General features: G+C 40.9%; 1 protein-coding gene across 1 annotated transcript in view; it reads left to right on the top strand.

The window, feature by feature from the left end:
• The window catches only part of LOC130176888 (unconventional myosin-IXAb-like), a 171,512-nt gene that overhangs the window by 91,424 nt on the left and 52,961 nt on the right, over positions 1–27,127 (top strand). Inside the window, exons 7-11 of the mRNA XM_056388292.1 lie at positions 2,725–2,824; positions 6,033–6,086; positions 11,849–11,949; positions 12,872–12,998; positions 20,732–20,821. Of these exons, the coding sequence (XP_056244267.1) occupies positions 2,725–2,824; positions 6,033–6,086; positions 11,849–11,949; positions 12,872–12,998; positions 20,732–20,821 (472 nt within the window). The remainder of the gene's footprint in view (positions 1–2,724; positions 2,825–6,032; positions 6,087–11,848; positions 11,950–12,871; positions 12,999–20,731; positions 20,822–27,127) is intronic.

Genomic DNA, 27,127 nt, shown 5'->3' with positions numbered 1-27,127 from the left:
AATAAGTTGAACAAAAATGAATGAGTTAAAACTGTTTCACCAATCAGTTCTTTTTTCAGTAAGAGATTTTACATTTCCACTTTAAAAATTGTCCTGTGAAAAGTTAAAAACAGACCTGGAAAACTATTAAAATGAAATGATTATAAATTACCAGGTATGTTGAGAATATTTAGTAAGTTAGTCAGTTTGGTTGTTACTTACATCCAACACAATGTAACAATCCTTCGTTGAACAAGACGTTTAAAACATTTCTTTGCCGTCTAGTCATCGCAGGTGCAAGACAGGTGAAAGGTGAAGAAAAGCAGAACTGCGGTTTGGAAAAAGAAAAACAAATCTCAATCTATTTTAACCCGGGACTGTTTTATGTTCATTGTGGCGAAGCTATATGAAGCCATTGCAGAAAGTGCAGTTGCAGAATTGCGTCAGGGATGTGCCCTGCAGTACGGACTTATCTAAATCACTGATTACTCTGGACTTATCTGGCAACATTACCAGTATCTTTCCACCTTACCTCCCATTGTAAACTTAGTTGGATATATTGTTTTTTGTGTATTTGTGTATAAGTTACAATTGTTTTACTGAAGTTGTTCATTATCTCTCTTCTTCAGCCATCTAATCGTATTGTTCTGTTGTATTTCTGTTGCACACCTGCACCCAAACAACTTCCTTGTGCACATGTACTTGGTGCATAAAGTCTGATTCTGATTCTTGGGAGATTTGGCAGAGCGATGTTTGTAAAAGGTCTGCCTTTAACCCTGTGGCAGGTCAGCAAGACTCCTGTTTTTCTCAAGTGCAGTTTTGGCTCAGTGGCTCCGGTTTTTAGTCCTGTGTCCATGTGGATAACGGCTCCGTTAAGGGAAATAACAACTGCCCTTTGCCCTGAAACGACCAGATCCATCAATCAACCTGATCTGCATGTGTGTTTATTCATTACAGTGTTTCACTACTGTGGTGACTTAAGCCTGCCGGCCGGCTGACTAGTTGGTCGACTATTTTTGTAGCTCATTCAATGTTCATTACGAGGAAATGTTAAATGAGAGTTATTTGAGGTGCTCAGTCCATTAATTATTTACCTGAATCTTTGTAGTACATGGAGTTCAAAAGGAAAAGGTATGAATATTTTAGCATCTTCAGGAGATTACGTAACAACAATTTGTTAGAGTTGTGATGGTAGAAAAGTGTTAATGTTAATATGAAGTCTGCAGTGAGGGAGAAAACACAATGGCACAATGTTATAAAAGCTTATAGATGGACATTTTCTCTGTTTTGAAATGAACCTGTAAAATTACAGTTTTATATGCAACACACAACCTCGCATTCATACCTCTTTCTGTTTAACCACACGCCGTCTTTTTAATGAGCATCTGTCAGTTTTAGTAGCTAATATGAAAAATGTTCCAGTGGGAAACGACAGTGAGTAGCAACGATAATGCTAATGCTAACACAGACCGCACTAAGTTCACTACACAGGTAGAGCCAAACAAAAACCACAACCAGCAGCACAAATGGAATTTCCACAAAACATGTATCTGCCAGATGTGTTACATTCATTCAAAAACTTGACTGCAGTTTAAACTGAATTTAATCAGTGTCATTGATCAGTCGCACAGGATCATGAAAAGAGACGCTGTTTAACTTTTAAACTCTGGAAAATTACAAACAAACAACATGGCACGTTTTCCATCCAAAACTCCTCAAAGCGAAACTCCAAACACATGTCGACCACAGGCTGACAAATGTTAGCAATATTCATTAAACAGCCATGAGCAAACTGTAGCGCTGTGAACGGTGTTAACCTTAAATCAGGTGTTTATTCCTTTCAGTGCAAAACCATCCACATGTTTCACAAAATGAAAGGCTCAAAGACCAGATCACAGGAGCTAACAGCTAACTCTCTCTCTGAGCTAACAGGCAGGATTCCCTCTGGAGATGAACATTTTCCACTCATTAATTCTGTGATTGATGCAGTTTTTTATTTCATGTTGTCACCCCATCAGTCATTTTGAGCTGTTTTCTGCCTGCTGCCTGCGCACATCTCACTGATGACGTCTTCTGCCCACGATCAAGTTGTTGTATTATGTTATGAAAGTTGTCATAAAGATATTATTTAGTAGGTTATTCGCGTTAAAGCCTTGCTGCTGCTACTACATCTCCTGTGTACAAGTACCGTGGAGACAGGTTTCAGTAAAAACACCCATCTACCAGTTACGCTCTGGGATTCTTTAATATCCTCCCTGGACCTCCTAACTTTCCACCACTCCATCAAGCTCTAAGTGTCCCTGTGCAGAGAGGTGAAGCTCGTTTCCAGCTGTAATAGAATTACATCTCAGTGCGCTGGCCGAGGCCCCAGCCTTTGTCACGGTTAATCAGAGGCCCTTACCTCCAGCCCACACACCACACTGCTGCTTTGTTTGACTTGAAACGTGAAGCCTGCCGGGTCCAAGGTGTGACTTATTTGTTACAAGTCGCAGGTTTTGCAGATAGAAAGTTTTTCACGGCGCTCTTCTTCACAGCTTTGACCGGAGTCTCTTCCTCTGTCGTTGTTTCAGTGGAGCGAGGAGACGTGAAAGCGGCCGTCCTCAGTTCACCTCCAAGGGAACTGAAACTGTTCAAGAGATCAATACAGGGAAGATGTTTGGTTCTGTATTGTGTGATCATACCCTCTAACGTGTGTGTGTGTGTGTGTGTGTGTGTGTGTGTGCGTGTGCGTGTGCGTGTGTATAGGAACTACCATGTGTTTTACTACCTGTTGGCTGGAGCCAGTGAAGAGGAGAGGAAGACCTTCCACCTGCTGAAACCTGAGGAATACCACTACCTCAACCAGGTCCGTACGCACACACACACACACACACACACACACACAAACATGCGATCTAATTCATTTGAAAAGCAGAAAAGCTAAATAAATACAGATTGCTCTGTTGTGTTTCCTGTCAGATGAAACTGGATTTGTGTTATTGGGAGAAGCTTTGACAGTCACCAGCGAGGTGTCCATCCAAATGTAGAACAAATTTTAATTGAATTTTGAGAAAATCTGCGAATGGAAGTGCGAGTCGATGCACGTCCCATCCACTATGTTATAACATGAGAAGTTGGCTCATAAAGATAAACAGCTGGTGGCTTAAACTGTTGATGAATAAGAGGACGCAACAAGATGACGCACTTTCCTTTGCACTTCACATTTTGCTTTTATCAATACACCAACATTTCCACCTCAGCCAAGTGTAAAAACTTTTTTTTGTAATATTTTGTATAATGTGTTATTTTATTTTTCTGAATGTCTGTCGTTTCCACTCCACTCATTTATTTTTTTTATTTTTATATTTTTATATTTTATACGATCACTGCTAATCAGTGTGGCTGGATATTCATTGTCAATGCTTTTTGAAAGGGCTGGACACCATAAATACAATTCTTATTTACAGTATATGTGATTTTATGTCACAATATTAATATAGATTGTGATGTAATACATTTTCTGTAAAATCAAATGACACATTGTTAATGGTTAAAATAATCAGACAGTGTCTGTTTTTTTTACCAAGTATTTACCTGACAAAGTAAAATCCAATAAGACTATATAACAGTCCTGCTCATTCATTTGTAACATTACCCACAATGCCCTGAATCACCCAGACATACGGTACTGATAGTCAACAAATTTATAGTCTCATATCATCACATTACCCATCCCTGCTTTTGAGTTTTAAAACCAGTCAAATAGCAAATAGTAAAGGTTTGGCATCAGGTTGATTATTTACAAACTCTTTTATCAAATATGTCCTGATTTAACTCTTAACCTTTTTCAAACAATGAGTGTCAGAGAGGCCCGTCTACTGGTGACACATCACCATGTGAAGAGTCACAAACTGCTTGTCTTGACATTACTTATTCAGTGTGGTCGCATGTCATTTGTCAGCAGTTACCAAAGGCGATAAACCAGCATTACTTATAGAATTACAAGCTGTTTAATGTTAACAAGTTGTAGGACAAAAAGATAGTGTGACCAGTACAAAGAATTAAAGAGATCTGATTTGTGATTTGAAGGAAACATTGTGAAGTTCAGATTTGACTGTGTGAGTAGATTTAAAGACGTAATAACCATTTTCTCTCTTAAAAAATGATGAACATTCATCTCAAATGCAAGAAAAGGATGAGTTATGATTAAAGAATAAAGCCGAGGCACCTTGTAGAGAGATAGATGGAGACTCAGGAGATGATGATAGAAAATCTCTCTGTCTCCCTTAACTCCTTATCTGTCCGTTGGATCTTATTCATCATAACTGGAACACTTCTCTACGCTGAAGTGTTGATTGCATCAGCCCAAAATCTTTCTGCCCTTCATCTGTGTGTCTCTCATGTGTGTGTGGCTGAGTGTGTTTATGTACTTGTGTACATGCCAAAAGCCCCCACATGTGTGCATCTTCTGCAGTTGGCAGCAGACGTGTGCAGGATTCATACCCCCCCCCCCCTCGTATGGCAGCTCACTGGGGAAGCAACAAAAAAAATGTTCTTTGTTCATCTTTTCTGGCTTCCCCAAAAAAAAGTAACAGTTTTTTTATTTATATTTTTTCCTCGTCCTGCCTTAATCCCCACAACAACAAACCCCCTCCTCCTTCGCTGCTGGCTGCCTGTTACTATGCAGCTCTGTTTCCATGGCAACAGCAAAACTCAGGAGTTAATCTGGCACTGGCTTTCTCTCGTGCAGAGGGCGCCGATGGTCGCGTGTGTTTGTGTGCACACGCGTATGTCTGAGCAAACACACACACATCTTATACAAACAGTGTCACAAAGGAGTAAAAATGATTACCCATATTTAGCTCTCTTCCCTCTCTAAGACGTTTTTTTGTTGTCTGTCGCTGTGTCTGTCTGTTTCTCAGCGGTGGAACTTACTGCCTTGACTCAAGTGCTTAAAGCGATTATAATCAGTAGTGTATCAAAGCACAACATAAAAACAGTTTGTCAACGTGAAAGGGGGTCACACACACACATAGCGATGAACCAACACAGAAACATCACCTGATTCTGCTGCTCCACTCGCTTTATAGTTTGTTTGTCTTGTTTGGCTGTTGTTTTCTGTTTTGGTTCATTCTCACCGCTCTCATTGTGTCATTTCCAGCCGCAGCAAGTCTGTCGCTGTTTTCACTGTAAAATCTCAAAAAAAAAAAAAAAAACCCACTGTACCTACCTGCCCACCACCAGACAACAGACAGACACAGTCAGACAGCAGCGGGTGAAGCTGCAGAGCTGGACATTTCCCTCAGGAGATGGAAGAGACCAAAACCAGAGCCAAAAGAAGAGTATTGAGTATTGTTTGACTTGCATTCATCAGGTGACACAAACACGACTCCGAATAAAGGATAATGTTGCTCCGTAACTGCTGCATGTGTAAATAAGCAACTGTTTGCTCACAGGTTCACCACATCAGTGTAGAAGGTGATGATGTCTCAGTGTTGTGTTTACAAACAAAAAAAAACAAAAAATCAGTTTTTTTGCAGGTTTAGGATTTCAGTTCTGGTTGATTTGGTGACACCTGCAGTTTCCATGGTTACGGCAACAGCAAACACTTGTTACGTAGTTTTGTCAATCAGTTCACAGTGCAACCAAACAAACTTGTGCTAATTTTAAAAAAAAGGTCAGTCAAAAATAACCATGGCAACTGCAGTTACCTAAGTTACTTAAGTTGGACTTTTTAGTAGCAGCTACTTTTCTACTGTTGTGTTGCTATTTTAACTCAAGTAAAAGATCTGAATACAAAGTAAACGTAGTGTAAGAAACGAGGTTATCTCTCCACGAACAAATACAGATGCAGATCGTGCGATGTCTCGTATCCACCGTCATCTCTGATCAGTTCACATCATGGATTCATTTATTGCGGCTCTGGAGATGTGTGTGTCTGTTTGTGTGAGGATTAGTAATTTTTTCCTCCCACATTAACAGCATGTGTAATCTCTCTCAGTCTCTCTCAGTCTCTTGTGCGTTTTCCTGTGTGTAATTGTTGCCTCTTTAACCCCGCTCTGCCTTGCTTCCAGATGACAAAGAAATCGCACAAGCTCCACTGGGACAATTACTATGAGAGCGAGCTGGTCAGTATCACGTGGATGACAAGCTGTTTGTGTGCGTCTGTGCTCATGGGTGTGTCGTGGTACTCGGGGTTCTTTGGTGCCAGTCTTGGTCTTGTTCTGTCTCAGCTGTCCACACTCGTCTGCTTTCACTGAACTGGACTAAAGATGGAGGCGACCTGGCCTGACCTCAGCTGCTCGTGCTCCATAAAAACTGTTTGAAGGGATACCTTAATGTCATGATTTTACTGCATTTAGTTAGTTGTTAATTCTAAAGGATTTATTTGCTGTTGTTTACTTTCTCATACTAAATTCAGTATCTCATTTAAAGTGAGGTACTTGAAGGATTGGAGACTGATAAAAGACTGATGGCAAAAGTAACTAATAATTTACTATGTGTTTTGGAAATAAAGCCAAGGAGTATTGTAACTAACAAAATGGAGCTCTTACATTATTCATTTCTTTTCGAAACCGAAGGAGCATGACAATATACAATATACACTGATTAACCAAATAAAATTCAAACATAAAGGAATCCCTTTAAACTAAATTTTGGCTTTGGATGCTTTGCTGTTGGGAAATTGGCGATGCTGTCAAATCTGGAAACCACCATCTTTAAAGGGAAGGTTCAGGACTTTACCTTCACCACTACATTTACATTTCTTATGTGACACACAGTGCAGGAACGAAACATGGACAGTGTACAGAGGACAGACCAGCATGTTGTTAAATTCAAGGTCAGAGAAGAAGAAGAAATGAAAAGCAGGAAATATTGGAAACTCAGAGCATTTTGATCAATAAATGTAATAAAGTGACCACAGTGGGAAAGGTCAGTGCCATGCTGACATGAATACTGTAGATGACCTTAGATGAACTCAAGATTTTAAGGGTTTAACCTTTCTTTGCAACGCTAGTGCCAGTGAGTAGGGGTGCATATTGGAAAATTAATATTTGAGAATAACAAGCCAGTAAGTTTATTTTGAGTTTAAAATCACACAGTGTCAAAACACTTGACAATCAAAAAGAAAGAGGACGATAACAGAAAGAGGAGATAATATTAGTGGGGTTTGGCTCTTTTAGTGGGAGAGGTAAAGAGGTACATAGATTGCTTATAAAAATAAAACGAAAATCTTACAACAATATATCAGCTGGTCATGTCAAAAACATGTAGTAAGCGTAAACAGGAAACCAATAGTAAGTAAGTAATAGTTTTAAAGAAAGTATAATTTCCTACGCACTGTTTATTCAAGGAGAACATTTCAGTTGTGGTCAACAACCTCACATCCTGCAACTTCCCTCTGAGTGTGTGGTCCATTGTGTGTGTGTGTGTGTGTGTGTGTGTATGTGTGTGTGTGCGTGCGTGCGTGCGTGCGCGTGCGTGCGTGCGTGCGCGTGTGTGTGTGTATGTGCGCGTCTGTTGCTGTCTCACTGGTCTCTGAGCTTGCCACTGTCTTGCCAGCCTCCACCTGAAGTGATTAATGTTTGGTCAGTGGGATTTGTTGTGTATGGTTAAGGGATTCAGTATCTCCTAATAGAAGATTATGTTACTTTGACTTTTCCAATGAGCAAACACTGGACATCAGAGTGGGTCAGTGAAAACACAGCTCATCTGTTAGTCTTACTGTATCTCCCTCTTGACTTTGGCTCTTTGTCTCCTACTTTTTTCAAACCGTTCTTTTATTCAGGAAAGGGTTTCTGAGGACACTCACTGGTTTTTACTCATACGTCAAATTCCTCCAGTTAGAGAAATACTACCCCAAAACTCAATCTTTTGATTAGCAAATACTCAATTTGCGTATTCCTGCAGAATGATCTGCACCTCATGGTCCCGCCAGAAGAAGCATATTTAGCAATTTATTGGCAAAATGAGGATTTCTTGGATCATACTGAACATGTGGATCGACAGTGAAGGAGTGGATTATGCTGCAAGAGTACGATACAAACTTTCCGAGCCAGCTTACATTATTTCTTACCAAGAGTGAGATGAGAAGATGAATATGAACGTTTTAAATGTGGAGTCATGACGTCTTCAGCCTAGTTTAGATTACAGACTACAGCTTTAAACAGCGATTCCGGCTCTGTCTAAAATTAGAAATTACACCTGTTAACACGTCTAAAGCTGCAGCATTCACACACTGTATCTTCTTTCTGTGACTCGTACATAGACAGAAATGTAACAAAGACTATCTGGTTTTATTGGAGCTTTTTTATTTTTCTTCCTCACTATTTAACAGCTGGGTGGAGAGGCTGTGCCCAGCTCCCCACTTTACCTGCTTCCAAAGAGCACGGAGAAAAACTCAAAACTGTAACTGTCAAAACTCCAGCTACACTTAAAATACGTTTTATTATGTAGGATGATTGTGATGAAAACCACAAGCCAAAACATGGTGGTGTGGAGTGAGGTTGCCAGGTTTGGTACTATCATGGCAAAACCTGTATTTGGAAACACGTGCTATCACTGAAACCACTGTATAGCAGGACTGGACAGAGAGATCGACCATTGTTTGCTAAGAAATATAATAGTTACATCATGTTTTAACATATTTCTGTACATATATGGGTTAGACAAAAAAGGTGTAAATAAGAGGTTCTGTCGGTGTAATTTAGCAACAGAGCCAGCTCAGCTGCTTCCCCAGTCTTTATGCTAAGCTAAGCTAAACATGCCCTGATTCCTCTATATTTGACTTTTTTCATTGCCACCATCTTTTAAATTTAATTTGAGATTAATCATTTATATCTTACACAACGCTGTAATAAATTAATTATTCAATTGTGGCTTATTTGAGTGGTTCCAAACCTTATTTGATGTACCTGTTATATAACTATCAGATCAGCTCAAGCATCAATTCATAGACCCCACCCGATCATACTGTCTGTACTGTATAAACTTGCCTTAACAAAACACATGAGATTGTTTTGGATCTTCTCATCTCACCCTTGCAAAGAAGCGAAAAAGCACATTTCCCAAAATGTTGAACTACTCCTTTAATGTCTCTGACCACTAGGAGCTCTCTCTTCCTTTTTCCCCTGGCTCCCCTCTCACTCATATTTCTTCCTTAGACAACCCCCCACCCCCCTCACTGTTGCTGACATACTGTCTCTCTCTCGAGGGTCAGTCGATGACCTCATCAGTCTGTGACCTCCACTGTCCAAGGACATGATGTCACTGTCTTCAAACACACACACACACACAGAAGCTCAGCAGCCCTTGACAGCTGTCTGAGCATCTGACCAACTCTTTCAGCCTATTTAACCTTTGACCTCTACCATTGGTCACTGTTCAGGGACGGAGGGAGGTGGGGGGCACCCTGCAGTGAATAGAGACACTCAGCACTTTGAACAGTCACAAGTATATACAGATTCCAGATGCAACGTCTGGAGCTGAAAATAGAAAAAGTAAACAAATGTGAATTTAAAAGAAAAAAAAGTCAAGTATTTGACTGAAGATCCCAAAGACCAAACATTTTCTGGTGTGTGCAGTCGGGTGTCTGGTTCTGCGCCTCGGTGGCTGTGGGTTTGCATTTTGTGCCTGTTTGGGTGTCTTTGGTTTTTGGTCGTGTGGAATGTCTAGTGACGGGGTGGCATGCTGGTCATTGAACACAAAATCAATCGGGTGCTCTTACGACATAAATCATGATTAAGACATGGGTAAGTAACAGGAAAGCCTCGACTGGATGCACATAACTTTTAACTGGATCCATGAGGGATCTGTTAAAAAGCTACATGTGCATGTGTGAGTCAGCTGGGCTGCTGGCTTCAGGAGTAAGCCTGCACCAGGAGTGTTGCAACTGGCATAAAATAACAATTTCAAATTCTGATGTGAGAAGAACAGATTGTTTCTTAATCATCCCTTTACTGAACTTTTTTTTTTTTGCTTAATACCAATAGCTAAGGTTTTGGTTTTTGACCAAAGTATTCCCCTCGCAACTGATCTCTTTATTTTCTCAACTTCCTTCAACGTATCACATTGTGCTGCTTGGCGCTGAGGTCAAACATACCCGGCAATTTGAAAACCGGCTTTTCCCGGGTCTCGCCGTAGCTCGAGAAGCCTCAAAACCCCCTTTGTTGCAATTGGAGAAGCCCGCTGGAGAAGTACGCCTCTTGTTGGCTCTGCAGCTCCTGACAAGTTCTGAGCCAAAGGAAAACAATGGAGCAGCAGAGTCGGGAGTGTTGGATGTTCAAGTGTAGAACAGGCAGATCCAGTGTGGATTATGGGTTCCTGTGTCTTCTCTCGCTGGCCGGTCCCTCTGGTATGTGCTAATTACAGCCTGAGAGAGGCTCGCTGCCGGAGCAGAGACATGCTGACCCGAGCGGAGGGCTTGAGGAGACACACACACACACACACACACACACACACACACACACACACACACACAGAGTCAACGTACAAGCACACATCCTCACTCTCTAACCCCTTATTTAACACAGGCGCTCACTCATTTAGTATCTCATTCATGGCAACACTCATTCATTCATACGCTCACAAACGACCACTGTATGATATCAGTGTCTCACAGTCTCCACCTACACGGTGTTGGCTTGGCAGGGATTCCCCCAGAAAATGTGTTAACAGAGGTGGTTTCCATCTGTTTAACTGAAATAACCCCTGTAGATTTTTTGTTTTTCCTGAATTTACAACATGCTGCTTTAATTAATTACTTCAAAGCAATTCGATTGGATTGATTAATGATCGTCATCTGCTGAGCTGAGTCAGACGATCGTGACGATGTTTTGTCTCATGTGATCAATTTAGTGTCTACACGGTGGTCTAAACAACGATCCAACTAATTAAATATGTGACCTTTGCTATGAGACGTAGCCCCCGGATCTTCTTGCTGAAGATGAACCAACAACTTGGATTTTAGATTCGTCTTGACAAAATCCATAAAGACTTTCAACTCGACTTTAGCACCAATGACTCATGACTTCACTTCAACATTAGCCCCAAGCCCAACAATTGAAACCGATGTTATAAACAAAGGAAGGACAATCCACTACTCTCCTGTTTCTTGAATCAATCTAACAGACCTTTTAGAAAAGCAACTGGACTGGTTACTTGAGGTTGTTGAAGACGTTTCACCTTCATGTTTATTCAGAAGCCTTTTGGATGAGAGGTGAATCGTCTTCAAGCAACCTCAAGTCCAGTCGTGTTTGTGAAGCTCTAAGAGATATCATGACCTGGATGACTGAGAATCTTCACAGACCATCTGACAGTAGCCAGTCACATCTCATGAGCAGGGAGGAAACAGCAACAGCACTTTATAAGAGGAATATCAAGAGTTATATTGCGATATACGATAATATCGCGTAATATACGATATTATAGAGTTTTGAGAGGGTCTCAAATTAGTTTTAGTTTTATTTCTGTTAAAATTAAAATGGCATTCAATCTGGTGAAAGGTCCATGTTGACTTGTTTAAGACTTGAAACACAACATTTAGGAATTGACTTGTGACTAGACATGTCATATTCAAGACTTACTTTTAACCTGCAAAGCAATGACTGTGTCCTGCCTCTGATTTATTATCGATGTTACATTTTATAAATAAATTTCATTATCAGATGTTATAATTTCCTCTGACGTTAAAGGAGCCAGACTTCGTATATTGACGTGTGAAACCCAGCTTAGTCAAACACGTGTCGGTACTCATCAAACAAGTTGTAGTGAAGTTGGTGTGTTACATATCCATTACAAAATCCTCTGTGATGCTGATCTCTCTCTCTCTCTCTCTCTGTCTTTCTCTCTTCTTCTTCTTCTGTCTTTGTTTGTTTCCACCTGACACCAGCAGGACTGCTTCACAGTGGAGGGAGAGGATCTGAAACACGACTTTGAGCGGCTGCAGCTGGCCATGGAGATGGTCGGCTTCCTGCCTGCCACACGCAAACAGTAAGATGAGCTACAAATGCAAACGATGCCTTTATATAAATGATTGCAGAAACTTTGCAGAAATCCTATCTCATTACATCTCTGTGTTAATGCATTACCAGCTCAGCAGATGCGGTTACATAGACAGTAACATAAGGAAGCTAACTCTGCAATTATTCCTACTCATCTGATGGTGTCGCAGCTAGGCTTGGGCGATATCCGAAATTTAATATCTTGATACAGTCCAAATATCATGATATTCAATATTAATATCATTATATGTTATGTTTCAGGTATAAGTGATGCTGCCAATAAACAGCAGTTCGAACTTATATTTGTTACATGCCAAGGTACAATGTACTGTAAGCAAAGCAGTGAAATGTGGTTCAGACTCTGCAGCAAGGCAGACTGCAAATAAAAAATTATGAAAAATATTGCATATAATGGGAAATATCACAATATTATGGAATATCAATCCGAGCCTTCTCGGGCAGATTTCTCACAGACTCTTGCGGCGTATTGCACGTGTAGTTTAGTTCTTATTGTGTCGTTTCCAGATTGAAATCTTTATAGTGTTGTTTGTAAGGGGATGAACAGATCCTCTGAGGTCGTAGTTAAACTCTTTGGAGATAAACATGCGTCAGTCGGGAAGTGAAACTGTCTTTATCAAGTGTGTAAAGTCGGATTCTTGGCAATGCAGAGCTTCCATTAAATGTAGATTTACAATCCTGTTCGCTCTCTCATTCTCCACTACAAGAAGTATTTAAAGAGAAATAATTTACGTGATAATTTATGGATTTTTTCGCTGTAAGTTTGGTGTAATAAAGAGAACATCCACTCCCTGACTTTCCATTCATTGTAAATCCTGCTCAGTGAGACAGTGGGTCAGTTTGCACAAAATAATATAAATGTGGTAACAATACGTGTCTTTGTTACTCGACAGGATTTTCTCCCTGCTGTCGGCGATCCTCCACCTGGGAAACATCCGCTACAAGAAGAAGACCTACAGGGACGATTCAATCGACATCTGCAACCCAGAGGTGCTGCCCATCGTCTCGGAGCTGCTGGAGGTGAGAGTGTGATACAACCTTTTCACCAACACTAACTCAACAGCATGAAAGCTCAAGAATGGAGCATTAAAGCAGCCACAATCTACATGCTTTATGGAATTAAGTGCATTAAAAACTATTTTGTACAAGATCATTTCATTCTAATTATAATCTGGTTTTCATCTGAAAATAGATCCGCATTGACATGTCTGAGTCAAAAAGTACAGTTCGTTTTGTCTCGCTGACTTTATGCTGTAATGCAATACTCTAAATACTTTGAAGGATAATAAAAATGAAGAATGGGAACAGGGCTTTACCACAGGGCTTGTTTATTCTCCCTAAAGCCTTTCTTTGCCATTTTGTCTCCCTAAGTTCTTCCATTACATGCCCACCCGAGATACTTAAAACTCTCTGGACTTGGTGAACTTTAAAAAACAAGTAGCGTCCATTTAAGCAAAGTTTTCTCTCTGCTCTGTATTCTGTGAGTTTTCCTCCCATATGAGGTTTTTACAGAAAGGCTTTTAGAGAAGAAGCTGAGGGCTCTCTGCATACAAGCACAGCTTGTGGTGACAGCGGAAGTTAAGAGGTGCTTCAGGTCCCAGAGAGCCGTCCAACCATCCAGTACTTCCACAAAGTACTGTTTGTGTAGAGGCTATTTTCAGAGCTCTCGTGCTAGCTGCTGTTGCGTAGGCGAGCTTTCCCATCAGACAGCAACTTGTTGTTCTCCCAGTATCACCTGCATAGTTGCATCATATTTGAATTATTATAGACAAAAAACAGACATACAAATCCCAGCAATGTTTTTTTTTTTGTAATTCTTTTTTCATGACTTGCTTTTGTTTCCTTAATTTTGAGGTGAAATGTTTTTGTAATTTGATGTTTTTTTTGTAAAGTGCTACAGATTTGTGGCTCCTGCGTCACATCTGTGGTTGGTTCAGAACTTGTCTGAATGATTGCAAGCAGATTAGTTAGTGGCAGCACTTTGTCTCTGTAAATAGAGTTCAAATGAATTTCAGCCGACCGCTCACCGACCCCATTATTTAGTTTTATAACCAAAAGGTAAAAGTAAAAGTGCTTGAGACTGTTCATAGACTACAGAATCGAAGCATTGTGCACAGTCTCAGGTTTGTTCATTGTTCCTCTTTTTCCTATTTAAATATATTTCACCATTGTATTTTAACAACCTCACTTCTGTTTTAACTCTGCACGAACGAAAACTGAAAAGTAGTTCTCACAAACAGTCACGAAGGAAAAACTGAGATCATTCACTCCAGGGAAACTGGTTTTACTTCCATGTAATACCGCTGCAATACAAGTTCACATCCTGCCTTTTTAATTTTCTTTTTCGCTTATCCTAAGTAGAAAGAAGTGTTATCATCAAACTGTTCTTCAAGAGTCAAAAGTAGAATTACTCAATAGGTGGCAGAATGACCCCAATATTTATGGTTTACTATTACGTAATAATGTGTCAGCAGTCTTTTAATGTTGTGACTGCTTTATTATTGGGTACAGTAGTTTAAGATACAAAATACTGTTTTATCTGTAAAATCTTAATGTTCAAAGTAACTAGTAAATGCTATGAAGTTAGAAGTACAATATTTAGTAGAAGTGTAAAGTATCAGAAAATGGAAATATTCCAGTAAAGTGCAGCTGCTGTAAAATTGTTAATTAACAATTGTTATTTAAATCCAGTATTGTGAGTAAATGCACTGAGTTACTTAGGAAGGTTTGATCTGTACATACATTTTCCTTAACCACAATCTAGTCAACAAGTGAAGTACCCAACGTACAGTTATCAGTCTGAAGCTGTATCACAGAAACTTTCTAACCCTATCTTAACTGTTTGGTAACCATGGTAACTGGGGTTAGGACCGGATTTAGGAAAAAAGCCATAATAGATTAACAATTCCTGAGTGCATGTTCCTATCCTAATTGAAGATAAGAAAAGTGCTTCACACAAGCTTCCTAACTTCCCCAAATCTTAAATAAACTCTCCTCACTTTAGCATAATTGTTAATCTGTCCTCACTTTCACTTTTCCACCACTTAGTAAACGTATTTTATCCATATGGCTGCTCTTTCATTGCTTTTACACAACCAGTAAAATGTCAACAGGCACAATTTATTTATTCAGAGGCTTATGACAAAACGCTTGTTGGTAGATACAGGCAGATCCTGCCGAGCCGCTACGACCAGCTTCGGAGAGGCCGACCCGGAGACATTGGGCTCTCCCGGTTGTGATGCAACTGACAAATGCACTTTGTTTTTTTCTTTTTTGCTAATGGATATTCTTCAAGTGAAGTGTCCTTTTTTCTTTTTTCTTTTTGAATCTAAGGGGTTACAACAGTACATCAGAGATAAGACAGGATTCCTAAAGTTAGTTGCTCCTGTAATATCTGTAATTTCAGAAAAATGTTACTTTATTTGTCTTAACTAAAGACTTAAGATAGGAAGGTTCTTTAAAACAGCCTCTGGTCTGTGGGTTCAGACTCTTTATTGTCCACATGACAAAGAGACACATGGAAAAACATGGAAAAACGTCCCACACAGCGTTTATAACTTTATAGTGTTTAGCTGACTTTGGGCTCATTCTTGACACTAAGTATAGACCACACACACACACACACACACACACACACACACACACACACACACACACACACACACACACACACACACACACACACACACACACACACACACATCGGAGCACAATGTGAGGACAGCTCAAACATCCACATGCTGTTCTGATTTACCTCAGTACTGAGCGATGGTGTCACTTCCCAGTCCCTGTTACAAACTGCAGCGATTAGCCGGATGTGCTTGTTGAGTCGCTGACAAAACAATGTCTGAAGTGTGCCGGAGACTCCTGTCAACAGCACAGCAGGGATGTTATGGCTGTGGAGATCCTGCCAGGGTTCCCCCCTTTAACATCCAGACTGGTCTCTCTGACTCCGCAGAGGTCCAGAGTGGCAGTGACGTGAGCTCAGCCACATGCTGGCCACATGGTCAGGGGGCTTGGTGTTTTAAGTTCAAGTTTATTTGGATGTCTGTTAGTTGGTGCAGAGGCAGCGGTTACGTGTCCTGAGGGACGTATAAAACATTCTTACAGTGAAGAAGAAGAAAGAAAGGGAACTAGAATACAGCTTCATGAAATCAAATAGTCACAATTAAACAGCATTTTGAAGGAATTTTACCTCTTTAATTTGGAAACATTCCTGCTGAAACTTGTTTTGTTTTTTTGGGATGAGAAAGGGTAATAGTAAAACTGTTAAATGATGTGATGGGGGTGTGTAGGGGAAATATCTGTTGGTTTTATTAGTTTCATGAAGTCTCTTGATGAAAAAAATATAATAATTGTAACTTGATAAAAGGCTTGTACAGTATTTACTGTGATTTACACTTGACGTGCCTTTGAATTACTTTTAAATTTTAATTTGCTGGATTCTTGGATTACAGATAGATGTTAACACCAGACACTCATGTTTTATAGATGATGTATGACTCTATTTTAAAACCCCTTTGCATAAGCGAGACTGGCGAAATGGCTAAAATACAGCAGGTTGTTGAGGTTAGCTAAATGTAGTTTTGTGTGAGTCATGCGCGGCTGGAACCGCTTCGAGGGAAAGCTCAGCCAAAGTGCATGCACGCCGGCTTTATGGAGGTCGTAATTTGCATGAAACGCCCAGTGCTGGAGTCGGTCTGTGATTCACTTTAACATGTAAAATGGTTCAGACAGGATGAGATGTGAACCGCTGCTCTCACTGCCACTGTGGCAAACCAACGCGAAGCACCTCTCGAGGAGAACTGATTGGCACGAGTGTGGATTGATGCATGAATAGGAACGAAACTGGCCGGGACCTCCTGTTTCCTGTGGAGGTGGAACTGGAAGAGGAAGTAGAGCTCATAGGGGCTGATGGACGGCTGACAGACTTCATCCTCCGAGCCTTGGAGCTGAGTGATTTGACCTAACCAGAAACATTCCTGCGCAGAATAGACACCAGTCCAGAGAGAGACGCGCAAATCCCAGTAAAGCGCTGAATTTGTTGATGGTATTTTAATGCTGAAAACACACCAGATCAGACTAGACCAAAGGTTTTGTTCATTCACCACAACCCGACATACAGTAGGCCGATGCATTGTGATAAAGTGCTGTCAGGTTTTTGTTTCATTTCCCTCATCAGTGAACAGGAAATAATCAGGAAATGGTGGAAAATATGTTGTTAAAGGTAATTAAATATGTTGTGCCATAGTGAACAAGCACAGTATTTTTATTCCTCACACAGTCAATGTGCAGTAAAACAACCATCAGTCAGTGTTATAAGACTTTGTTCCAATTAAACTCTTGTATAATAGTGTTTAACAGTGTTTATTTAGCAAACTGTTTGCTGGCTAGGTAGCAATGAGTGAGAAACAGTAGCACAAGCATGATGACGTGAACACTCGCAAGTTGTAAACATGGCAGTCTTTCCCATCATTACCTTCTCTTCCACATGGTGAGTGCAGCATCAATGCAGATATTAAAAGTTTTTTTCTTTTCTACAATAGTATTTAATGTCAAATTTATCGGTTCCCATAGTCTCTTTTATTTTTTTATTTATTTAGGAGCAGAAGTTCTGCTTTGTTCATTATTGAATATCAAAACCAGTTGGTGATTGACACTGACAACTGAATATGAAGTGTGGCAGTGAGTGACTATTGTTTTAAAATGAATGTTTCTTTTGAACAGATGTACAGTAGGCGTCCTTGGCGATGCTACTGACATTGAAGTGACTGTGAGACTAATTATTCACAGCTTAATCCATTAATGACATTTAACTAGATGTGTTCTAGGATTTGGAAATCAACCCTGCAAGATACAGAGTGTCTTTGTAGTTTGTAACATTTAGTGTAAATCCCAGCTCTAGACAGGAAAGATGGTCGGGGTCGTCTGAGTGTGTGTCTGAGTGTGTGTTAAGATGTGATTGTGATAAAAGTCGGTCAGCTCTGATGTGGTTTCGCCTGCACAAATAATAGAAGAAAAAGGATTTGCTAACATGGAATCCGACTTGAGGTCTCCATGTCGCCGGACAAAGAAGAAGTTAATATATGAGCGGAATCACTGACCCTAAACCCACATTTAAAAATGTGTGTGTATTATGGTATTAGAGCTGTGATCATAGACAGAGCAGTGAGCCTGTTACCAAGCGACTAATACATGAAAATGTACCGGCTAAAGACCAATCACCAGGCTGCAGAATAGGCTTTGCTCTTAGTGGAGGGATTAGCAGGCAGTGTGAAATGAAGTCTGATTATGCCACCACCACTACCACCACCCCCCATACCAACCCACTAACTACACACACACACACACACACACACACACACACACACACACACACACACACACACACATGCGCGCGGCCCTCCTCCTTTCCTGCCCTCAGTGTTTATGTCAAAGCCTCAACAAAGTCGGCAACTGACAAATATAGGTCCATAATGGTATTAACTATGACATTAACACCCATGCCTTTTATATGTGAAGACATCAGGCAATCACACAAAGACATGCCCCCACATGTATTCACACACACACTCGCAGTCACGTGGTCTTGGCAGCAGCTGTTTGGCCCACTCCCATAATCCCTGTAGATGGAGGAGATGTGTGCGGTGACATCTGCTTCTCCCACTGTGGCCCTGTCATCAATGGATTGTCTGGGGCCAAGTTTAGAGTCTGCGCGAACTCACATGCAAGGCCACATAGTATTGTACAGTCTGTGTGTGTGTGTGTGTGTGTGTGTGTGTGTGTGTGTGTGTGTGTGTGTGTGTGTGTGTGTGTGTGTGTGTGTGTGTGTATCCTCAGAGCTGCTAATCTTGGCCAGCTATGTTCGTCAGACGCAGCAGGGATATTATGAGCTTCAGTTTAGCAGAATGAAGGGTCAGTGAGGGAGGGGTGTTGTGGATTAAATTGTATCACTATGGTAATGTATATCATGATATAGTATATTTTTTAAGTCATCTCATAGATAAAATAAATAAATGGGCAAAGTCTGTTTTTAATGTACAAAAATCCAGTTAATCCAGTATTGTGAACATAAGGCAGTCCGACTTTCTTATTTCCAACATTACTTACAATCGCCTTAATCAATCTACAATATTAAAGCTCCCTATTTTACACTTTTCCTGTGTTTTATTTGAAGTGATGATCCATTAGAAGATATATTTGTGGTTGTCAGAGCCAAAAACCATCTCAGTGTAGTTCTACATCTCCTCTCTCAGGCTTCTCTCTGGAGCTCTAGTAACAACAGGTTAGTGAGCCAATCAGAATAGAGGAGGCTCTGAGCCTCTCTTCTGATTGGCTGACTGTTGAGTGATCAAATAAAAATATAGCAGTGCATTTCTCTGTGGACTGAGCGCTTTGATACTTTCACAGTGTTAATGTAGAACCTTGACCTGCTTTATAATCAGAAAAAACATGGAAATCTACTTTAATACAACATGAGACCTTTAAAGGAACAGGTACTTCTCTCTGCATAACTGCTTTAGTAACTAGTGATATGTATTACTATATCGCCCAAAGCAAGCTTCAGTCATCGTGGAATGCAAGCTGACTAATATTCAATAGTTTCACACTGATGGCATAAGAGGTTTTATTTTCTCCTTGCAGATCTCCCTCTATAGCCGCACAAGATATTTGTTATGCAGCCATTTTAACAAGTAGAGCAGTAGAAAATAGACCTTTAATGTTTCCATACAATTGGTGCAGGGTCCCTTTAATAGAGTTCAGAGTCAAAATCCAAAGCACACTTCTAGTAAAATATTGTTTTCCTGTGATAAACTGTTGTAATTATGTTTTGGTCAGAAGTTGGACTCAGATAGACACTGCTAGATTTTCAGCGTCTTCGGCAGGGCGGACGTTTACTGTTACAAGAGTTCAGGCCTCTGGTAGAAGTGTATGGTCTTGCTGTAAATGTCAAAGAGCTTAAAGGGGAATTCCACTGATTTTACACTGGTTTTAAGGATTAGTTTACTGGTCATGTGGACTACTATTCAGTCTCTGAAAACAGTCGTATAATGTGTTCTGTGGCTCTGGAAAAATAACTTCTGATGACAAAACTAGGGTCCTCTCAACTTCTGCTTAGAGACTATGGTTCTGACAAGCGGGGGGGCATGGAGTTTGAAGGACATGGACAGGCAATGGATAGGCAGGAGAGGTGTAACTGAATGTATTAAGGGAAATGTTGGATCCAGAATTAAAATTCAGGATATTTAGTCTCTGCTGCTTTAGTTTTGATATTTATTGTCTCATGTAAGTGCCGCAGCTTCATGGAACTGCATATTAAATTGCTTTGATAACCTGTTTGATAAGGTAACCCCCCTACAGGGCATCCTTGTGTCCAGTGGTCACATACAGCACCGCATAGCTGTTGTGCCCCAGTACAAATCTGTCCGGGAACTGGACCATTGCTGCATGTTATACCTTGTCTCTCCTCATGAATCCAGTCACACTGTCAAAACAAAAGCATAATAAGTCTTACTACAGCATCAGGTCTCGTCACGTACTGTATAATGTGTTTTATTCCATCATATGCATTCATTGTAGGGTCTCACATTAAACTACGCATCCCTCCAACAGCATGTAAGAGCTGCTGGTGACATCACAGACTCCTCCAGTTTAACACTGTGTCTCTGTGTGCAGTTACCCTCATCCTGATCTTTCTGATCCGGATCCTTCTTGTCATTGACCTTGTGTTTTTATTTTCTTTTTTAACCCAGGTGAAAGAGGAGATGCTGCTGGAAGCGCTGACGACCAGGAAAACTGTGACCGTCGGAGAGAAGCTCATCGTGCCCTACAAACTTGCTGAGGTGACCTTTTTAGTAACCACGCCATCCACACACCAACAAAATGTGACACCTACACACCTGAATCCCAAACACGCAGACTTTATCTGATCTTCTAAAAGTGATGAGCTTTTAGTGGTAAAACCCTCCGTGAGCCTGTCAGCTCCACAACCTAGAAGATGCTAAACGTCAAGGGACATTGTCAATTGTCTTCTTTGCTAATAATGGTCAGAAGGGCCTGTGTGTCGTGTAGGTGGGGGTGGAGTAAATTCCAGTCTGTCTCAAGAAAGCATAGTGGAGCCGAATGTTTTGTTATGAAGTGCGTCAGCTGCGGGGGAGATTCTGTGTTTGTGTGTGTACATGCTTTGGAGCTTGTCTTGGGAGTTCGTTGTGGCACTCCCCCGGCCCCCACCTCTTCTGTCTGAGGCTCTTTTGATAGGGGTCTCTTCCTCTGCAACTTCCTGTTTCCTGTCGAGCCAAGCAACAGTGAGACATAATCCTGTCCATGCGGCCCTCTGGACTTACAGTCTGTGAAATCTAGCTTCAGGATGCCTCCACTGACCTAGATAGACTCCAGTGATGTGTATCATAGTGTGTAGTATCATTAATATTCAGCGGCTTTCGTTTATCTCTCCGTCCCTGCAGCCTTTGATGGCTCTGTGCAGGATTGAATTCGGTCCAGCTCTCTCCGCTTATGGCTGCAGGGTCTTTTGTCTGAGGAAGGAAATGCTACACATAGATAGTGTATTACTCCTCTTGGCTCCACCCCCCTCCATCTGATCTTTGGGTTAGTTTAGCCCAACAATGGTTGCTCCCGCTCTCCCACACCCCCATCCCTGCAGTCATGTGGTCTTGTCTCAGGAATGTGCAACCTCCACTGGAATATACAGTACAGAGGCCAGAAACCAGATCCTGGGTCTGTCTGTTTGTCTCTGCCTCTTTCGCTCTCTTTCTCCTTCAGTCACACACATATCAAACACATAAATTCACTTTTTCTAAACTGGCTCGGCAACAGAGGCTCAGACAGTGTGATCAGAAACCTAATCCTGGGCGGGGGGCCGCAGCTACGACAAACCCTGTCCTGCAGCTTCTGGTGTCATGCCATGGAAATTCTCCCCCGTCCTGAAAGATGAACATAGAATAGCATTAGAAGAAACCTGCAACAGTATCTTCAAAGAGAGGGAAATGACCTGTTACCACACTGCAGTATGTCTGTGCCTTCATTAAAATACCCTGTAGAGTGTTTGACCACGAGCAGAGCTATGAAGCAATGCTTTAATGAGTGGGCTCAGTTAGTGTTTCTATCATGCAGGAAGTCATCACTTTTCTGCTTTTCTGCTAATTGACAGTTGGTGGTGACAATGCAGCAACAAACGTAGCAATACACTAACAAAGGTAGTGAGGAAGATGATACACAGATGGTATGCAGTGTTGGCGAGGCTACTTTGAATCTTAGCTTTGCACGCTACTAATTACTTCACAATGGAAGAAGTTGAACTACAGCAAAGCTACCAGAGGGAGAAATCTAGTTCGGTCAACTAAAGCTGCTCACAAAGGGTTGTTCAAACTACTACTACTAAAAAGATCCATTCGACAAAGTACATGTGATGTGAAATTATAACAAAATATAATACAAAAAAAGTCACATGCCAGTTTATTGCACCAACTTGTTCACAGGTCACACATAAACCAAAAAATAAAATAACCCACTATTTATGGGATAGTGCTGTAAACAATAACCACTTAATCATGGCCATGATGACTCTTCCTCAGACCGAGATTAAGGAGGTTTATCCATGGTGTTGCAGGTTGTCGCTGTTTGAGCAACGCCCTTTAGTTTTTGCACATGCACGACCCAAAGTGCGTGGTGTTGACTGCCGGACACATGCATTGCCTGGTATGTCTTCACAGTGGCTGGGGCTGGTCAAAGGGGGTTCAGTTGCAGTAGAGGAGCAATGCTAAAATAAAAATGATATATCATTCCTTCTCTTTTATGGCCTAAAGTCATTTGTAGCTTCAGTAGTTAACTACACAGAAATGATAAAAAAAAAAAAAAAAGTAATTGAACTACTTGAATCACAATGCACATTTGAAAGTAGTTGAACTACCAACAAGATCCTGCAAAATGTATAAAATTGTATTTCATTACATGGAATGTACATGTGTTTTTAATACCTTAAAGCCATTAGCCCTGAACTGAACAATCAACTGTAAGTCTAACCCCAAACTGTATCCTAACTACAACTCAACCCAATTCTAACCTTAAACCCTAAAACCAAGTCTCAGCCCTCAAACAACCTTTTGAAGAAGTGAAGTGAAGATCGGCCAACATGTCCTCACTTTCGAAAAATGTGAGAGCAGACACACACACATGTACACCACAAGAATAGCGAAAGCGAAGCCCTGCCCTGATCTGACCGAGGGCCATGGGAGCGAGCTGAGGCCACCTGTGGAATCCATAACACGCCTGTTTTTATACAAAGGAAATGTGGAAAAAAGAACCTGGCAAATGTTGCTAGGTTCTTCTCAGAAATGATTTCTTCCTACTTGGATGAGAAAGGCAGAAAAAACCTCGTCCACCCACCCACAGTCTAGATGGGGAGATTTGGATGAGGCGTCTGACCTGCTGATTTTCAGTGTGCTGCAAAGTAGACAGCCCCCCTGGATTCAGTGGATGGACCCTGGTTGAGTCAAGTGGGATAAATTTATGAGTAGCTCGGGTTTGGTTCCAGCATAATAGTGAGAATAAAAGTAAAAGTGATTCCTCGTTCATGAAGGGAAACTTTGCTTGGCGAGGAGGCCAGAATCTGGAGCTGAGCTTGCTACTGTCTGCGAGTGCTACCCAGGGAAACTAAAGAAGGGTTTTTTGTGGTTAAGTTACAATGTTGATTTTAGTTTTAATAATATTTTAGTTTTGAATCTGGCCTTTCATTCTTTTCACACCTCCAATAATTTTGTCCTTATGTTCTGCCTCTCACAAGCTCAATAAGTCATACACCAGGGTTCACACTCAGATTGAAAATTATTTCTCTCTTTCTGATTAAAAAGCAAAACAGGCCTCAAATCACACATTCATCACAGAAATGAATTGAAAAGGAGATTTTTAAGCAGTCGTCTTGGTGCAGAATGTATATTTGGGAAGGTGAACTTCTTTTGTGTTAAATAATCCATGTCCCAGTGCCAGAGAAAGAAGAAAATAGTACATTCACAAGTAAGGGAAAAAAAACCTTGACTGTAGATTGTATTCAGCCTGTGTGATTTAGAGTGAATAAAGAAAGAAATAATAACCACTCTTTGTTTCCTCACAAAATCTGAAAGAAGTGATGAAGGGACTTATATCGAGGCCACCACTTCCTTCTTCCTGTGTGAAAGACACACATGGGCAAGGTGAAGTGAGGGAGGGGGGGGAGTCACACACTCATTCATATTCATATAAAAGGTGAAGCTTCATATTATAAAACTGTTTCAAAGTGGTTGAAGCCTCGCAGGGAGGATGTAGCGGTGCTGTCCCACTGCTGGGGCATTGTAAAATGTACCAGTTAACATATATAGACACACACACACGTACACACACACAGATAGACGAAACCAGCAACTATATAAATACTAATTAAAAACACATGCGGATTGGCATATTGTGGTGAAACACACACACAAAACATCCTGCAGCGAGGAAGCTAGCGGGCCACGTGCAGTGTGAGCTCATGCTGGTGTTTCACACCTCCTGTGGTTTTCAGGAGAAAGAAAGAGAGACAGAGATGGAAAGAAGAGAGAACAACTTCCCCTCAGCAGACCCTTGTAATCACAAACATAATCACAAGCTGAGGGCTGGTTTAACAGCCTGGACTATTACAGTTTACAAAAGTCTCTGATTAAGTCCTGCTAATTATTTTGTCAGTTTCTTGGGTGGCCCCCGTAGAAAAACATTTTCAACCCATTCGCTTCCAGCCATGTCCCCTCCCAATTCCTAACTGGTCCCATTGTGGTGAATAATTGAATTACATGGCAAACACAGAGACAATGAATGCTCAGCGACCATGTCAAATGTTCGCATAAAATCTGCCAATCCCCCGAGTTTCCGCTGAAGCCCTTTAAACCGTGATGCTTTTTGAAACGTTGTGTTATTCGTAAAAAGCTTATATAACTTTGTGGGAAGAGGGACGTCACAGGCCTGCCTGCTAAAAATACCATAAACAATCAATAATGCAAGAGCGAAGAGGCAGCTTTTAAAATGCACAGTTTTGCTTCATCACGGCCGTTGGCTGCATGTGGCCTCAGCAGGCAGTTATTCAAACAGCCCTTCAAAGAGAGTGCATCCGCAGTGGGGCTCGATCAGGTTCACAGTGTCCTATAAAGGCCTCTGAAGGAGGAGGAATATTTTTTTTTATTTATTGTTATGTAACCGATTTGAGACATTTTGGTTTTTTTTCAGTCGGTGTGCTCTTGTGGAGTGAGTCTGTGCGCCTGCTTTTATTTACTGTTTCGGGAATCTTCAGACCAACTTCCTGTGTTAACTCTTCTCCTTTATGTTGCTTCCATCTGAGCAAAGGTAGTAAAACAGTGTATATATGATATGTCGACTTTAATCTTTATTTAACCAGGCAAACCACAAACATAGAACATGTCTTAGTTACAGTGTAGGAAAAAATGTCAAATGTATTGGGCCCCTTTATAAGAGACAGCCAATCACTTCACTCATAAACCGCACACTTACACTGAATTACTCAGAAAAATTACCTGAGCTGCATCTTCATTATGTCATTGTCATTCACACTTGTTGAGCTGTCTATATAGAAAGATGACACCCCCATTCCTAATCTTGCCTACTAAGATCTTATTGATTTCTGTTACTGGTGGAAATGGCTGTTGACATAGCAACAACTCACAGACAGGTTCCAAATTAAAGGAAAAACCAACATAAAGTGTCTTAGTAAGGTGTTGGGCCACCATGTGCCACCAGAACAGCTTCAGTACCTCTTGGCATTGACTCTACAAGTCTCTGGACTCTACTGGAGGGATGAACACTATTTTTCTAAATGATATTCCCTCATTTGGTGTCTTGATGATGGTGGCGGAGAGCGTCAATCAAAAATCTCCCATAGGTGTTCAAGGTGACTGTGAAGACCACAGCATATGGTTCACATCATTTTCATATTCATTAAACCTTTCAGTGGCTCCTTGCACTCTATGAAGGGGGGAAATGTGATGTGATGTGAAACCAGTGTTACACTCTTTCCTGACATCAGGCTTGGCATGACTAAAACCAAACAATCTGTTATTGTTACTACTCTCTTGTATTTGATATAAAGAAATCCGTGCTCTTCATTAACCTGTGGTTAACTGGTTAACCAGTCAAGTGTTTGGTAAAAGAGTGAAATCCAAAGGTCCTTGTTAAGGGTTTACTGGCTGCTTAGTTTTTCTAAAGAGCAGTGTGGTTTTCTGTTGTTTCTCTCTCCAGAGGTTGACACACATCGTGTCCAGTTTCACCCTTCTCTATTCATTTTCTTTCTCTGCTAAATTAAATCTACTCTGATTGGATTACACGGAACATATGTCATTTAAAATGGGGGTCGCTGTTGTAATGGACAACTGGTTTAGGGTTCTTGGCGTGAAAATGTTTGACCCAGTTGAAGCAGATTTCTTTTGTCTTGTTCCACTCCCCAATTCAATCATAACACTTCCAGCTGCCAAAGAACGTGCTCCTGTGTCCAAGTCTCCATTTAAGTCTTCTTATGTTAGCTTAGCATGCCTTTCATCATGTCTAAGGAGAGCATAGTTGCTCTTTGGCTTGTTGAGACGTAATGGCTCGTCTTGGCAGTGTTGTTTTTTATGGATCAAAAAGTGATCCATAAAAAAGTTGTCCAAATAGTGATCTGCAGGTCTGGAGGCACTTAAGGCTCTGGTTCTGAAAACACCAAGTATTACAGCACCGCACACAGCACGACTACCAAACCAGGAACAGTAACTCAGAGTTGTGAGCAGTGTGGGAGCTTTAACACAGGCTCTAAATATAAAGTGGTTGCTGTTATATCCCTTTGGCACTTCCCATCTTTAAATTACAGTAGCACAGTCACTAGCAGACTCTTAGCATTGATGCCAGCTTACTTGAGCTAATAGGTATTGGTGTGCTAATGAATCTTCCTTGAGAGATTTATGCTAGCTGACTGTTGGCTCATTTCAACAGCCTGCTGCAACAATTGTGTTGTTTGCATGTTAGCATTTGAGACAGCCATAAAAATGATAAGTATAATGTGGATTTATGGATCTTAGATCATTAGATTGTTATTTGGTTAGAGGGTTAGGATAGTTGTCGTTATGCTAAAAATGAAT

Source organism: Seriola aureovittata, chromosome 10, assembly GCF_021018895.1.
Source record: "Seriola aureovittata isolate HTS-2021-v1 ecotype China chromosome 10, ASM2101889v1, whole genome shotgun sequence".
NCBI lineage: Eukaryota > Metazoa > Chordata > Actinopteri > Carangiformes > Carangidae > Seriola > Seriola aureovittata.
Note: the sequence above shows the minus strand (reverse complement) of the source record. Positions and strands in the feature narration are given on the sequence as shown.